Source organism: Pseudophryne corroboree, chromosome 1, assembly GCF_028390025.1.
Source record: "Pseudophryne corroboree isolate aPseCor3 chromosome 1, aPseCor3.hap2, whole genome shotgun sequence".
In the NCBI taxonomy this organism is placed as follows: Eukaryota; Metazoa; Chordata; class Amphibia; order Anura; family Myobatrachidae; genus Pseudophryne; species Pseudophryne corroboree.
In genome coordinates this window covers 823,028,804-823,045,988 of record NC_086444.1, presented here as the reverse complement: position 1 = coordinate 823,045,988, position 17,185 = coordinate 823,028,804, and the positions used below count along the sequence as shown (strand labels likewise).

At 48.0% G+C, this 17,185-nt stretch overlaps 1 protein-coding gene across 2 annotated transcripts in view; it reads left to right on the top strand.

Moving 5' to 3' along the window:
* MRPL1 (mitochondrial ribosomal protein L1) overlaps nucleotides 1–2,238 on the top strand; it is a 229,224-nt gene extending 226,986 nt beyond the window's left edge. For both annotated transcript variants that reach the window (XM_063919596.1, XM_063919593.1), the window contains one exon: nucleotides 1,931–2,238. In XM_063919596.1, coding sequence (XP_063775666.1) covers nucleotides 1,931–2,037 — 107 coding nt within the window. In that variant the 3' untranslated portion in view covers nucleotides 2,038–2,238. The remainder of the gene's footprint in view (nucleotides 1–1,930) is intronic.
* Nucleotides 2,239–17,185: the final 14,947 nt, after the last annotated feature.

Below are 17,185 nucleotides of genomic sequence, written 5' to 3'. Positions count from 1 at the left end.
CTCGACCTTGTGTGAAACTGCATCGGCTTTTGTGAAAGTACTTTGCGCGTGCGCATTGCGCACCATACGCATGCGCAGAAGTGCCGATTTTTAGCCTGATCGCTGCCCTGCGAACAACGGCAGCTAGCGATCAACTTGGAATGACCCCCATAATGCGGTAAAACAAAATGAACATCACATACAAAAGTCTACTCGGAACAGAGATAACACTATTAAAAAGCACTCGATCATGCAAAAACGTGACACTTCACTATACAGAGATTATATAAAAGATTGAAACAATGTAGATGTTCTACCCGTTTGGATGCCTTGGGGCTATATAAACTAAACAGCTGCTTTTTTAAAGCTGTCATTTATTATATGCATTTTTGCCCATAGAATTTAAAACATCAATACAGTTACACACCTGATTTTGCATTTAATGGTATTGTGTTAAAATCTGTTAAAGGCAGATAGTTTTGTGGTTTGAAAAGCCGCCATTTAGTAAATAACCCCCCTGGTTTCTTATTAAAGTTATGACATCTTTATTTAGTCGACTCCCAGCAAGCATAGTCTGAGATACTGGTCTCCTCCAAGGCTCAGCAGACCTGTTACAGTATGTCTAATGTTAAGTCACTGTGGGCCTAATTCAGATCTGTTCGCTCGCTAGCGTTTTTCGCTGCGCAGCGATCAGGTAACTACTGCGCATGCGTATACAGTTACAAAGCGGATCGTTGTTGTGCACTGGTTCTAGCGAAGAAACCGTTCGCAAGGAGATTGACAGGTTTGTGGGTGGCAACTGAGCGTTTTCTGGGAGTGGTTGGAAAAACACAGGCATGTCAAAGCGTTTGCCTGTCTGACGTCAGTTTCGGGCTCGAATAGGCAGAAGTGATCACAGTGGTGGAGTAAGGTTAGAGCTACTCAGAAACTGCATAAGCTGTTTTTGTACAGGACGGCTGCACATGCGTTTGCACACTTGCAAAGCTAAAATACATTCCCTTATAGGCGGCGTCTATCTGTTCGCAGCGCTGCAAAAACTAGCTAGCGAGCGAACAGATCTGAATTAGGCCCTGAAACACATTGATAGCTTTGCAGTATGTATGTAGGTGCCAGCTATCCCTTGGAGTTTTTTTTACTTTTGTGATTAAAGGTTGTATAAAGCCACAAGAGCTGGAGTCTACATGGAGATCAGCTTCGTGTTGATAGTGTAACTGGTGGTTAGATTTTATACAGAAACGTACGAGCCTCTGTTTATATCTGTATTGGTTACATGTGTTCATACATAGGCTTTACACTACAATATGCCATCAAAGTTAAAATGTCACTAAGTGTACACATGGTGAGATAAATCTGTGAGATTTTGACTATATAGTCAAAATCTTATGAACATTTAGTGCATATCTCAAGGTGTTAGGAGCTTGCGATACAGATTCGATCCCGAGGTGCGCTCCCGTGGGGTCGGTATCGTAAGGCTAGATAGACTGTGCAGGCAAGTCAATCTTGACTATCTAGTGTACAATCTAGTACAAGGTATAGTCAAAATTAACACTTAGTCAAAATCGTACATAGACAAAATCTCAAGCACAGATAGTAAAAATCTGTACAATCTGTGCTATCTGGGCTCCGGGGGGAGTTCAAGGGAAATCGCATAGTCAAAATCGAACATATCAGGGATCTCCGTGATCTTGTAAGCTTGCAAGCATCGCCTTCCTACCTCTGTCTGTCTGTTGTTACCCAGTTGTCTTATCACTGTTGATTACAATTATAAAGCACAACGGAATATGCTGCGCTATATAAGAATCTGTAAATAATAATAAATAATATTTGCTAGACACAACAATGAGCAGGCTATATGGCAGTCTAGGAGCCTACGTAATCAGCATTGCCACACTGTGCACCTTGGATTAAGCTGTGTGTGATTCAGTCACAGGAAACTGATTTGTCTTGCTAGGTCCCTTTGTGGAGAGGGCTATCCTGAACAGTGATACAAGTGAATCGATTACAATCAATTTCCAAAAATTCCTGCCGCAAGAGATTGAGAACAATGAAGACAAATGAAGGCAACAGTGAAAAGATGTCATGTCCTACACAAACTGAGGCTATGGAGTCACCCAGCAGATACCTGGATCTGTGTCTTGTGGCCCCGCTGGGCTCTGTATCAGCCTTCCCATTACAGTATGTGTGGAATACATAAATACGAGGACACTTCTGGGAGAGCAGAGCTGCTTCTTTGTTTTGTAATAAACATTATTTACTATTTGTGACTGTTCGTTGCTTGAATAGGAATTTCTTACAAATGAATTATACAGTACCTATTATTGTTATTATTACTAGTGACACAGTGGGCCTAATTCAGATCCTGTCTTATCTGAGTTGCATGATGTTCAGTAATTTGCTTTTGCGCTGGACCCATACTGAACATGTGCAGTGTGAGTCATGTGTCGTTGGGCACACTACGGCTGCAGACGTCACTAGATTGACAGTCTGCCGCTATTTGGGAGCAGGGAGGGGGCGGCGATATCCTCAGTTTTCCAAAACTGAGGCATGTCGCTTCCATTTTGGGGGACTGCTGAGGCACTGCATCACTAATGCAATCAGGAGGTGTCTACTTATACAAGTGCATCGCTGCTGCTTCCATCTGCATTAGGCCAATGTTATCTGGCCCTCAGCCAGCTAGAGGCTCTATATTTTTGTTGGCCGTATCTAAGGTTGCCGCCACCTTTGTTGGCCTTTGCATTTAATGGTAGCTTACTAATAGATGCTTAGTACTCCAAATAATGCGGACCTGAAGTGTTGTTCTAGAGGAGAGTGATCAGAGTCGCCTCTTACAGTAAGGTCTCTACATGTAAAATAAATATAGAAACGTCTTTTTCTATCCCTGACCTTGATGCATTGATTGTGACTTTCATGTATTTTGTCTTAAAAAAATGTGTGAATGTCACGTGGAATGAAGGTCACATCACTTTACGTTTCCTTCCAGATATTTTTATCCCTAACCCAGGCCCCCCTCCCCAATCTTCCATGAGTATTCTGTGCATGTGAAGTATGTGGTGGTATTCCATACATGGATAAAACAAGGTATGAACCTTTAGCTCTTGGGCCCTATAATGGCATCAAACACTATGTAATAATATATAGAACCTATAGATTACATTTTGGTTTGTGAAATTATGGAATAATAGAATAGTGTATTTTTGATAGGGATCCATTAGCAGGCAAGCAAGAGATGACTGGAGCAGTGAAACAATATTGCTGGTTATTGACACACAGACGCTGCAAGTAGGCATGTAATACTGTATATGATGACTCCAGCATCCAGGAGAACAGGAACCAAAGAGTAACATCTCTTGTACAAAGTAAACTGGTAATAGTGACAACAGTGCAGTCTGATAACTAGCTGTAATATAAGGGTTGTGTTTCCAGGGAAATTCAAGTAGTAACTGGAATGGGATCAGTATGAATGACCCATGACCGGGGTACCAGTGGTCAGCATACCAGCACTGGCATCCCGTCCATCAGAATCCCGACAGTCCCTCAGTAAGTCCTCTCACCATTTCCCGAACCCTCCATACATTTGGGATGCCGGCTGTCTGTAGTGTGACGCCGGCATCCCATTTAACGTCGTTCTGTAGACGCCAGGATAGCTCCTCCTTCGGGATGCTGGCATTGGCATAGTGACCGCCGATATCCCGGCCATTGGTTAGGTAACTGCTTCCACCTGGAATAAGCTACATTTCTGCTGAAGTGTTGCAGAGCAAATCAATGATGAAGAGTAATATAGCAGAAAAATCCAAAAGTAATGGAGATAAATGATCCAGAGACTGGATTAACAAGACAAGAGGTAAGATTGCTGGCAGTTCTCAGGAAATCACAGAGCAGAATGATGAACATGAAACTATGACCAGCACATGTGTGAGAGGAAGGGATAAATAGTCCAAACACCTGCTCTTCTAAAAGTATTAAGTAGTTTTTATATAATGCCTATAAAATAAATAGGCTTATTCATACGTGCAACCACAGGACAGTATTTCCTGGGAAACAATATATTGCTTACAGGCCTGGTATAAAAGGAATGATACACCCAGTTCAGATCAACGTTTTTGATTGGTGGATCGGAGAAACAGACGTTTCCTGTAATTATAACCTATAGGGATGATTCTGAGCTGGTAACAAAGTAAGTACCTTCACTTTGGCAAACCCACGTTGCACTACAGGTGGGGGAGATTTAGACTGTGCAGAAAGATTTAGATATGAGTGGGTATCTCCAAGCTCATCTAAATTGCTGTGTACAAATAAAGCTGCCCAGCATTTCTGGGTTATACATGCAAGAGCAGACTATATTTATCCTGCATGCAAAAAATAAATACATGCATGTGCACACCTTGCATTGCACACATTGTTCAAAATAGAAAGTTAGTAACTATGTTTATTATTATTTATTGCTACCTCGGAAGCAACATATAGTATGTGCATATAGCAGAGCGAATGTAATCTCAACTAGGTCAAGAAGGCATGTTGTGGCTGATTATATATTATCTACAACGCTGCATAATTTGATTTATAGGCACAACCGTAATATGTGATAATGTACGGAGAGACTGATACAGATAGGACACATACATACATACATACATACATACATACATACACATACTACGATTAATTTAATCAAAAGTGAATTCATCTATTGGTATGTTTTTGGAAGCTTGAGCAACCAGTGGAAAGCCCTGAGAATGCATGGATAACATCCACACTCCACACAGACAGGGCCCTGGCAGAATAAAACCTATGGCCCCAGTACTTTGAGGCAATAATGCTAACCACTGCATAATAGAATGATGCTCCCATAAAGAAGGGTACTGCTCCTGTTCACTCCCAGTACCCACCTCCATTTCCCACTTTAAATTATGTAATTGTGGAGAGCATGTCCATGCAATAACACAGGTTATTGGGTAGTAATGGGCACGTGCACAGCAGCTGCTGCAAGCTCAAGGGTTGCTCGGTATATTGCAAGTGTTGGTGCATGCACAATTTATGGGTCCGAGCCATTACGGTTATTAACACGTGTACGCTGTATATGGCCACATGTGTGATTAAATCAATTATGTGGATACAGAGCGTAATGGACGTGCTGAAATGGGCTTTATACATCCCTGGAAAATAGGTAAGTATCTCTACCTTACAATGTCTTCCCACTCCTCTCCCTCTTTCTGCTGCTCCACCAAGTATATGACAAGGATATGGGAAGAATTATAATTTATAGCTATGGATAAAAAGATTGGTTTAATAGATTAGATGGGACAACTAGTATAAATATGACCAGGATTACTACTGGACCAGAATTTATATAGACTATGGTTTATGTGGGACAAGAATTATTATAAAATGGGGTTTGGACCACTACACCTTCCCTCCCCTCTCTTTAGCCCATGACTTTTGTGCAGGAACATAGGCCCTCATTCCGAGTTGATCGGTCGCAAGGCGAATTTAGCAGAGTTACACACGCTTAGTCTACGCCTACTGGGAGTGTATCTTAGCATCTTAAAAGTGCGAACGAAGTTTACGCAATATTGCGAACAAAAAAAACTTAGCAGTTTTAGAGTAGCTCCAGACTTACTCTGCCTGTGCGATCAGTTCAGTGCTTGTCGTTCCTGGTTTGACGTCACAAACACTCCCAGCGTTCGCCCAACCACTCCCCCGTTTCTCCGGCCACTCCTGCGTTTTTTCCGGAAACGGTAGCGTTTTCAGCCACACGCCCATAAAACGCCGTGTTTCCGCCCAGTAACACCCATTTCCTGTCAATCACACTACGTTCGCCGGTGCGAACAAAAAGCCGTGAGTAAAAATCCTTTCTTCATAGCAGAATTACTTAGCGCAGTCGCAGTGCGAACATTGCGCATGCGCTCTAAGCTGATTTTCACTGCGATGCGAAAAAAAAGAACGAGCGAACGACTCGGAATGAGGGCCATAGTTCTCCGTGATTGTTTATTCTGAAATTATGTTTACACTCTGCTAAATGGGGCATACATCCTTTTTTTAAGATTTCTTAAAAATAAAAACTGGATGAAAATGGCATTTGTATCTGTAGGATCATAATATTTCTATATTACATAATATTACATAGTATTTCTTATAACGGATACATTGGGAATATAGGGCACACATTGTAAAGGAAATGAATGCTAAATGTATACCGCACTTGGTATATTGCTGCACAAGATTACTGTATATCTGGGATACATTATGATACTAGGATATTGCAACTCAAAATGGGAATGTAAAAATAATGTGGGGTACATACACATATGGAAGTTATTTATACATATTTAATGTTAAGATATTAATGAGAATAAAGATTTCATATATTCATACGGGGTATCCCGGTAGCCCCGATGCATTTTGGCTGCTAAAAATGGCTGGATATTGTGATTTATGATGGATCATTATCATGGTAACACACATTGGATCAGGGATAAGCTCCATGGGGGTCATTCTGACCCGATCGCACGCTGCAGTTTATCGCTGCACAGCGATCGGGTCAGAACTGCACATGCGCCGAAGGCCGTCGCTGAGCTACGATCACCTCTGCTTGATTGACAGGCAGAGGCGGTCGCTGGGCGGGGGGGCAGAACGGCGGCGTTTGGCCGCCGTTTCGTGGGCGCGGTCGGGCCAACGCAGGCGTGGCCGGACTGAGCGGGGGGTGGGCCGCAGTGGTTGCGTGATGTCACACGCAGCCACTGTGGGCCCGGGAGTGATGAGTAGCTCCCGGCCAGCACGCTAAAGCTGCGCTGCCCGGGGCTACTCCTAAAGTGCAAAAGCATCGCCGCTGTGCGATGCTTTTTCACTACTGCGGGGGGGCGGCACTGGCATGCGGGGCGGGATAGCCCTGTCCTGGGCATCCCCCCCGCATGTCTATTGTCATGATCGTAGCCCTGCAAAATTTTGCAGGGCTACGATCAACTCGGAATGACCTCCCCATAGCCCATGTGGTATCGTGGCTCCAGAGATTATGCTTTGCATGCCTCAGGCACGGAAAGCATAATACCCGATAAGTGCCGGTATCGGGATAATGATGCTGGCATCGGAGCTAAATAGCAGCTGCTAATAGGATATCCCCCATAGTGTATAAATATGTGGCAGAATCTGTCACCTTACAGCCATGGCCAAAAGTTTTGAGAATGACACAAGTTTTGGTTTTCAGAAAGTTTGCTGCTTCAGTGTTTTTAGACTTTCTTGTTAGATGTTACTATGGTATTCTATGGTATACTGAAGTAAAATTACAAGCATTTCATAAGTGTCAAAGGCTTTTATTGATAATTACATTAAGTTTATACAAAGAGTCAATATATGCAGTGTTGACCCTTATTTTTTAATAACTGCAATTCGCCCTGGCATGCTATCAATCAACTTCTGGACCACATACTGACTGATGGCTGACCATTCTTCCCTAATCAATGCTTGGAGTTTGTCAGAATTTGTGATGTTTTGTTTGTCCACCCGCCTTTCGAGGATTGACCACAAGTTTTCAAAGGGATTTAGCCAAGGTCTGTAGGAGTTTCCTGGCCATGGACCCAAATTTTGATGTTTAATTCCGTAAGCCACTTAATTGTCACTTTTGACTTATGGCAAGGTGTTTCATCATGCTGGAAAAGGCATTGTTTGTCACCTAACAGTTATTGAATGGTTGCGGGAAGTTGCTCTTGAAGGATGTTTTTTGTACCATTCTTTATTCAGGGCTGTGTTCTTAGGCAAAATGACACTGGACTGATGGTAGCTGTGGCCGGAGAGGCCCCCAGCCCACGTGGAAAATGGCCGCCGCGGCACTGAAGGGGTTAACCCCTAGTGCCCGGCGCCATTATCAGGACAATGGGCGCTGGACGCCATATTCAAAATATTGTGGGCGCTAGGCGCCGTGTTTTTATTAATGTAAAAAAATGTATTTTAACGATGTGCCGCAATCCCGGACCTCTCCGGCGACCGCGGCAGTGAGGGCAGCCCCCAGCGCGCTGAGCAGAGTGTGCGCACCGGGGGAGAGGGGAACCGCTGCAGCCGGGAGATCAGCTCCCGCTGCAGCCATCGGGTGTGCGCCGCCGGAGTCCGGGAGCTCCGCTCCCGGCAGCTGTGAGCACAGCCCCCGGCGCACTGCGCTGTGTGCGCGCCGGGGGAGAAGGATGAGCCGCTGCGGGTGGGAGCTCAGCTCCCGCTGCAGCGCGCTCCGTGGTTGCCTCTGCTGGGGGGCCGGGAGCTCTGCTCCCGGCGCCTCAGCCCATCGGAGGTAGTCAGCTGCGGCAGCCGGGACGAACGTCCCGGGTTGCTGGGCGGGAAGGAGGGGCGCGCCGCAGCCCGGCTCCCTGCCGGACGCTGCGGCGAGGGCACCAGATCTCAGCACCTCATACAGGGGACCGGGCTAGCGCGGCGAGGCCACCAGAGTGCACCGCTCATGGGGGACCGGGCTAGCCGGCTCCCTAGCGGCGGGGGGATGATTAGGTTGGTGAGTGCTGGGGTCCGGGAGCTACGCTCCCGGCACCTCAGCGCTGCAACAGACACAGACACAGCGGCCGGGACAAGTGTCCCGGCCCGCCGGGCTTTAGATCAGGGGGGTGCGCCGCACTGTGCGGCGAGGCCACAAAATGAGTGCCACACTGGGGGGACAGGGAGAGTCAGCTCCCTGGACCCCAGTGGCAGGCAGGTATGCTGGAGGATGGGGGAAGCCAGCCCCATACCTCCAGCACTGAGAGAGAGAGCCCTAGCAGCAAGGCTGCAGGGCTAGGGGAGCCAGCGCTGGGCACCGTATGTAAAACAAAAACATTGTGTTTTAAATGTAGTAAAAAGTATATTGTGGTATGAGGCACTGCAGTGCCTAGGTATGTGGAGCCTATGCAGGGCACAGGCTCAGTGTATATTTAAAGGGGAATGTACAGTGTATTTTAAATGAAATGTATTTAAAGGTAAATGTAAATGCACTTACTTGGTTGTGTGTCCCAGGAGGGGGGAATCCATGGCTTTGCAGGCTGATGGATTCTCCCAGACCTTTTCCCCAAAAACGGAATACTTTCCCTTCCAGCCTCACACTTGAAAGGGGCATTGGGAGAGAGAGAAGAAGCTCAGCTTTGAAACAAGCTGAGTGGTTTTCTGGAGCTCCATGGAGATCACCCGTAGTGGCCCGGAAACCTGGACCGGGGAGCTAGGCTGCCCAGCTCTGGAGCCCAAATCCAGGCTGCAGGCAGTGGGCTAGGTCCCGTGCAGGTTTCTGGAAGTCAGTTTAGGAGGGAAAACTTCCCCCAGCCTAGACTGAATGGCAGCGGGGCGTATCCTGATCCTCCAGGATGGGACAGTCAAAGGAGAACGACCACTCCCCACTGTCCATAGAGAACAATGTTAGCTGTGCATGTGACCAAGGCATGCACAGCTCATGGGTAAACATTGATTGGTTGTACACCACAGGGCGGGCTTACTCCCTGTGGTAATGTGTATTGGAGTAGGATAAAAGGAGGGCAGTTGCCCCATGGAAATTGTATTGTACCATCTTTATTCTGCTGGAACATCTTGTTGTATGCTGTTGCCCCTAGCAATAGGGAGGAGCCTTTTTAAAGGCTGCTATTGAGCAAATAAACATCATCTGCCTCAAGAAGATTGCTTCATCTTGTGACCTACAGGGTTATGCCAAACATAGCCCCGTCCTCCGGCTGTCCAGGGAAAGCATCTATAGTCTCCAAGTTCCGCCTTCCGCCAGCCATCGGTAGAGGCCTAGCAAGTGGCTTGTGGGGATTCGTCAACACCACACAGGTGTGGTAAGGCAGTGCGTCGGCACATACAGAGCAGAACCGTGGTTCCAAACGCCACGGCCGGTTAGGAGTTTGGTGGTGGCAGCATAAACCCGCCCACAGCGCAGTGGGTGGAGTCAGTAATAGGCGGCTACTGACGGTAAGCGGGAATCCTCTATGTGGTCAGGCCTCGTGTGTGACCTGACCCTCCATTCTGTGCGCAGGAGACAGGACGCGAAAGCGGCGAGTGCTTTCGTACGGGACCGTCCTGTCACAGAAATTGGTGGCATAGCGGTGGGATAATTTCAGGCGGCTTTTCATCACCCGATTGGAGAAGCCGAGTTACTCAGGAGAGGAGTAACTGCAGCGCAGGAGAATGCACAAGATGGCGGAATTCAGCGGAATGTCCAAGGATGATCTGGAGATCGTGTGCCAGGAGAAGGGTATGGATATCCCTTTCAACGCGTCCAGAAGCGTCATGAAGGCGGCGCTCATGAGCTTGGAGGAGTCCCATCGGGCGGAGGTGGAAAGCACTGACGGCGTCAGCATCACAGAGGACGGCCCAACAGTGGACCTTTGTAAGGAACCGGTGAGACCCACAAGCCCCGCCCTCTCTCACAGCAGCAATGTTTCCCAGCAATCCCTAGCAGGGCCAGGATCCCAATGTCCCAGGGGGGGCGGCCCGGATACCCTAGCAGATCGGCTAGCGGAATTGGGGGAAAGGGCAACGGAGCAAGAGCGCTCGATCATCATCCAGATGTGGCGTGATGAGCGGGCACCACAGGCCGTGGTACCCCGGGAGCCATTGTCAGCTGTTGTACACAGATCAGGACGCGTTCAGTTTGCTAAGTTTGCAGACAGTGATGGGGACATTTACAAGTTTTTGAAAGGACTTGTAAACTACACGATTTACCCAAGTCGGAGTGGGTGAGACACCTTGTGCCCACTCTGCATGGAGAGGCCTTGGAGGCCTATCGAGGAGTGGCCACGGAGGACTGTGGGAACTACGACGAAGTTGCGAAGGCCCTCCTTCAGCGATTCTTCATCACTCCAGAGTCTTACAGGAAGAAGTTCAGAGACTTGCCCAAGAATCCTAGCAGCACCCATGAGCAGTTCGCCACCCAGCTGCGGCAGTACGTGGTGAAGTGGGTGAAGGATTCGGAAGCCACTACATGGGACGCACTGATTGACCTGATCTGCAGGAAGCAGTTCTTCCGCAGGTGCGCCCCAGAAGTGAAGGAGTGGGTGCTAGACCGCGAGCCACCCAGCTTAAAGATGGCTGCCCAGTTAGCAGACAAGTATGTGGCAATTCGGCCGCAGGGGCAGAAGCGCCCAACCAGCAGCCAGCCCCAAAAGACTGTACCACCAGGGGGACACCCCTCTTCAGCTCATCGCCCCCCAAAGCAAGCATCTTCCAACCCGGATGCTTTTGGCCAGCAACCGCCCCGCAGTGCCCCTGCCAGTATTCAGAGGACATCTGAGCCACGCCTGGACAAAAAGTGCTATGGCTGTGGGAAAATCGGACATCTGAGGATGAACTGTCCTGCATCCCGAGCACCCCAGACTCGTGCCCCAAATCCAAGTGCTGGAGCCCGGATTGCTTGCTTAACCCGTGGAGATGAGCTTCCAGAGACTGTACCCCCTCCAGTCAGTCCGATGGAGTGTGGCGAGAAGCAGGTGGACTCTGCGGAAAGAGTCACCTGTATGGCTAAGAAGCCCCCACCAAATATGTGGCGGCACCTGCAGCCGGTCCAAGTGGGGTCCCTGCAGGGCGAAGGCTTAAGAGACTCTGGGGCCTCCATAACTGTTGTAAGCCCCCACCTTGTCGATCCTGCTGCAGTACTGCAGGGTTGCACTGCAAAAGTTACAGTGGCCGATGGGCTAGAGCGAGAAGTGCCCATGGCCAGAGTCTACCTCGACTGGGGAGCTGGACAAGAGCTAAGAGATGTTGCCGTAATGGATGGCCTCCCAACTGATGTCGTCTTGGGGAATGATCTCGGTGGAGGAATCGTTACTGCCTTTGCGAACGCCATCACCCGGAGTCAAGCGGCCAGACTACAGTCTTCATCGTCTCTGCCAGCACAACTCAGCCCAGAGGAAAAGACCACAGCGGCTGAGCAACCGCCAACCACAGCGTCAGCCATCCCAGAGGAACAGACCACAGCGGCCAGATCCGCACATCTGCCCCTTGCCTCTGGTGGGCCTACGTCCCCTAGCAACGCAGAGGATGTCTGTTCCAGTTTGTTGAATCCTGAGGGGGTGCCCAGTGATGCTCCTGTCCCTAGTGGTTTGCCAACTCCGGCGGTTAGTATGAGCGACTACCCCGACCCTACCATGACTGACCCCCACTTGACTGACCCCAATATTCCCCCTGTATAGTGTCCAAACTTAGGAGAAAGTGAGGACCGCAGGCAGGAGTTCAGGGAAGCTCAGCTCTCTGACCCATCCCTGGAAGGTATGAGGCGCCAAGCTGGCCGCGGCCTTGCTGGGATGGGGGCAGGGAGTGTGACCTGGTGGAAATGGTTATTGTACCGGGTAGCCAAGGTAGAAGGGGATAGGCCAGTGCGGGAGCAAGTTCAACTGGTGGTACCCAGGAGCTTTCGGGAGCAACTGATGTCAGTTGCACACGAAATTCCTTTGGCGGGACACCAGGGGAGGGACCGAACACTGAGGCGCCTGACGCAGAACTTTTTTTGGCCCGGAGTGTCGGATGACGTCCTGTCAAAGTCAGAAAAATATCATGCTACACGTTGCCATATATCCACCCCATGCGCGTGCCTGCTGCACGTGCACATTCTCTCCCGTGCGTGCGGATACTCGCAGCTGCGTGATGGCGCCCCCTCGGCCATGCGCTCGAGCGCGTGGTATGTGCATTTACGGTAGAGTTTGTGTGCGTCTAGCGGGCGACTCAATCATTAAATAATAAAACCAAATAGTATGTTTTATAGATAATGTTCCCCTTAGTAATGACTGTAAGTTTGTTTAATGTAACTGGTCGCTGGACAGAGGAATTCCTCTTTGCATGATATGAAGGGTCAGACAGGGTTTGAACAGTTGTGTCTGGTACCTAACTAAAGAACATTTTGATAGGAACAATCCGGTGCTGGTTAGGTAAAGATTAATCGCTCCTGCGTATAGTTATGGCCATTAGTAGTTTCTGGACATTTCCTATATTTGCAGTTCATTATCCATGCGGCGGGAATTCTCAGATTCCCTCCCACCTGAGCAGTTTGATATAGTCACAGCCCACCTGTTCAAACTAACCTATGACCTTTTGTTATAGTGGGAGGAGACATTCCTGTGTCCAATGAACAATAAGATTGTAGGGCCCTTTGTAGTACACTGTATGTTGTGTATATAAGGGTCACTGTCCCCAGACCGGCCAGTACTCTCACTCTTCAACATTTATCTCAGATAATTGGAGGACTGGATCCGGTTGCGCTAGCGAGTGTTTCCCCGTATGGTATGTTTCTCTGTGGCCACTTTGTTACCCGTTTAAATGTTAGCCATTCATTCTTATTTGTTGTATTAGTGTTTGCGATCGTTCGCTATTGTGTATATTTCTGTTTAGTTATTCTGTTAGATTTTAATGTTAGCCTGTAGTGTATGAACTGTTCACTGTTTTCTTTTCCCTTTTACTTAGCTAAATATTGTTAGTAAAGGTGTTGGAACCTTAGCAAGGTATTGTGTGTTTATTACATTACTGAGGGTAATCGGAGCATCTCAATCGCTCAAACAGCTAGCTTACAGACCAAGGTTAAACACTAAGATTTACAGTATAAGCATACTCTGTGTAAGGTTTAAAAGGTTATTATCTGTGTGTACGCTCGCTGTGTGTACTCCATACTCACAGCGCAGCGTGTGTACGTAACTTGCGTACCACGTGCGAGGTCTTTGTACGCATATAGCGTACGAAGTACGTAGCACGTGCACGAGGGACAGCGGCCATTACGGCTTCACGATATTAGTTAATAGCTTGTGTTCTAAAGTATAGTAAATCAGCTTTATCAATTGAGGGCTCGTCCGTCCTCCACATATCCGCACTAACGAAAACAAACGTTATCTGCCAGCAAGGGCGGAAAGGCAGTAGTGCTGGCAAGATAAGCGTCTGTTTCGCTACGTTGTAGGAGTGCTGGTGGAATCCGGAACCGGAGGTAAGAACAATACCCTATTATCTTTTAGAACTGTTTATTTCTGTTTTTGCGTACGCACGCACACACATGCATTGTTGCGGCTCACTCTCTTGTTGCCATTAGAAACGTACTGAGGAAATCTGGTGCTATTTAGTTGAGATTATAAAGGATAATTTTTAAGGAAATAATTGTAAAGGACACGCACACAGCATAGCAAATACTGTGTGGTGTACGGTAAGCGATTACAGTTGAACATCGTTTACATTGATAGAAGCGTGTTGATTGTGTTGCTGTGGGCATATCTGGACTTTGTGCATACGTGTCTCGGGCAACGTGCGAGATTACGTACGCAACACAAAGGCATACGCACGTGGCGTGTTTATGCAACGGAGCGTACGGATACGCCCACCGAAACTCAAATCACATGATAATATTATTTTAGTGGGGGCGGTATAGTATAGCCACCTGATAATAGCACAGGTTTGTTCAGTTTTCCAAAAAGCTTAGTCAAAAGAGAACCTTTTTCTATTGCAATACTCAGGGATTGAACTACTGCCTGAATGAAAGGAATTTCTGTGCAGAAAGATCAGTGTATATGAGTGAGTAGGAGTGAGTGTGGAAATAATAAGAATTTACTTACCGATAATTCTATTTCTCGGAGTCCGTAGTGGATGCTGGGGTTCCTGAAAGGACCATGGGGAATAGCGGCTCCGCAGGAGACAGGGCACAAAAGTAAAGCTTTCCGATCAGGTGGTGTGCACTGGCTCCTCCCCCTATGACCCTCCTCCAAGCCAGTTAGGTACTGTGCCCGGACGAGCGTACACAATAAGGGAGGAATTTTGAATCCCGGGTAAGACTCATACCAGCCACACCAATCACACCGTACAACTTGTGATCTAAACCCAGTTAACAGTATGATAACAGCGGAGCCTCTGAAAAGATGGCTCACAACAATAATAACCCGATTTTTGTAACTATGTACAAGTATTGCAGATAATCCGCACTTGGGATGGGCGCCCAGCATCCACTACGGACTCCGAGAAATAGAATTATCGGTAAGTAAATTCTTATTTTCTCTATCGTCCTAGTGGATGCTGGGGTTCCTGAAAGGACCATGGGGATTATACCAAAGCTCCCAAACGGGCGGGAGAGTGCGGATGACTCTGCAGCACCGAATGAGAGAACTCCAGGTCCTCCTTAGCCAGGGTATCAAATTTGTAGAATTTAGCAAACGTGTTTGCCCCTGACCAAGTAGCTGCTCGGCAAGGTTGTAAAGCCGAGACCCCTCGGGCAGCCGCCCAAGATGAGCCCACCTTCCTTGTGGAATGGGCATTTACATATTTTGGCTGTGGCAGGCCTGCCACAGAATGTGCAAGCTGAATTGTATTACACATCCAACTAGCAATAGTCTGCTTAGAAGCAAGAGCACCCAGTTTGTTGGGTGCATACAGGATAACAGCAAGTCAGTTTTCCTGACTCCAGCCGTCCTGGAACATATTTTCAGGGCCCTGACAACATCTAGCAACTTGGAGTCCTCCAAGTCCCTAGTAGGTGCAAGGCACCACAATAAGCTGGTTCAGGTGAAACACTGACACCACCTTAGGGAGAGAACTGGGGACGAGTCCGCAGCTCTGCCCTGTCCGAATGGACAAACAGATATGGGCTTTTTTGAGAAAAAACCACCAATTTGACACTCGCCTGGTCCAGGCCAGGGCCAAGAGCATGGTCACTTTTCATGTGAGATGCTTCAAATCCACAGATTTGACTGGTTTTAAACCAATGTGATTTGAGGAATCCCAGAACTACGTTGAGATCCCACAGTGCCACTGGAGGCACAAAAGGGGGGTTGTATATGCAATACTCCCTTGACAAACTTCTGGACTTCAGGAACTGAAGCCAATTCTTTCTGGAAGAAAATCGACAGGGCCGAAATTTGAACCTTAATGGACCCCAATTTGAGGCCCATAGACACTCCTGTTTGCAGGAAATGCAGGAAACGACCGAGTTGAAATTTCTTTGTGGGGCCTTCCTGGCCTCACACCACGCAACATATTTTCGCCACATGTGGTGATAATGTTGTGCGGTCACCTCCTTTCTGGCTTTGACCAGGGTAGGAATGACCTCTTCCGGAATGCCTTTTTCCCTTAGGATCCGGCTTTCCACCGCCATGCCGACAAACGCAGCTGCGGTAAGTCTTGGAACAGACATGGTACTTGCTGAAGCAAGTCCCTTCTTAGCGGCAGAGGCCATAAGACCTCTGTAAGCATCTCTTGAAGTTCCGGGTACCAAGTCCTTCTTGGCCAATCCGGAGCCATGAGTATAGTTCTTACTCCTCTACGTCTTATAATTCTCAGCACCTTAGGTATGAGAAGCAGAGGAGGGAACACATACACCGACTGGTACACCCACGGTGTTACCAGAACGTCCACAGCTATTGCCTGAGGGTCTCTTGACCTGGCGCAATACCTGTCCCGTTTTTTGTTCAGACGGGACGCCATCATGTCCACCTTTGGTATTTCCCAACGGTTTACAATCATGTGGAAAAAACTTCCCGATGAAGTTTCCACTCTCCCGGGTGGAGGTCGTGCCTGCTGAGGAAGTCTGCTTCCCAGTTTCCATTCCCGGGATGAAACACTGCTGACAGTGCTATCACATGATTTTCCGCCCAGCGAAAAGTCCTTGCAGTTTTTGCCATTGCCCTCCTGCTTCTTGTGTCGCCCTGTCTGTTTACGTGGGCGACTGCCGTGATGTTTTTCCCACTGGATCAATACCGGCTGACCTTGAAGCAGAGGTCTTGCTAAGCTTAGAGCATTATAAATTTACCCTTAGCTCCAGTATATTTATGTGGAGAAAAGTCTCCAGACTTGATCACACTCCCTGGAAATTTTTTCCTTGTGTGACTGCTCCCCAGCCTCTCGGGCTGGGCTCCGTGGTCACCAGCATCCAATCCTGAATGCCGAATCTGCGGCCCTCTAGAAGATGAGCACTCTATAACCACCACAGGAGAGACACCCTTGTCCTTGGATATAGGGTTATCCGCTGATGCATCTGAAGATGCGATCCGGACCATTTGTCCAGCAGATCCCACTGAAAAGTTCTTGCGTGAAATCTGCCGAATGGAATTGCTTCGTAGGAAGCCACCATTTTTACCAGGACCCTTGTGCAATGATGCACTGTTTTTAGGAGGTTCCTGACTAGCTCGGATAACTCCCTGGCTTTCTCTTCCGGGAGAAACACCTTTTTCTGGACTGTGTCCAGAATCATCCCTAGGCACAGCAGACGTGTCGTCGGGATCAGCTGCGATTTTGG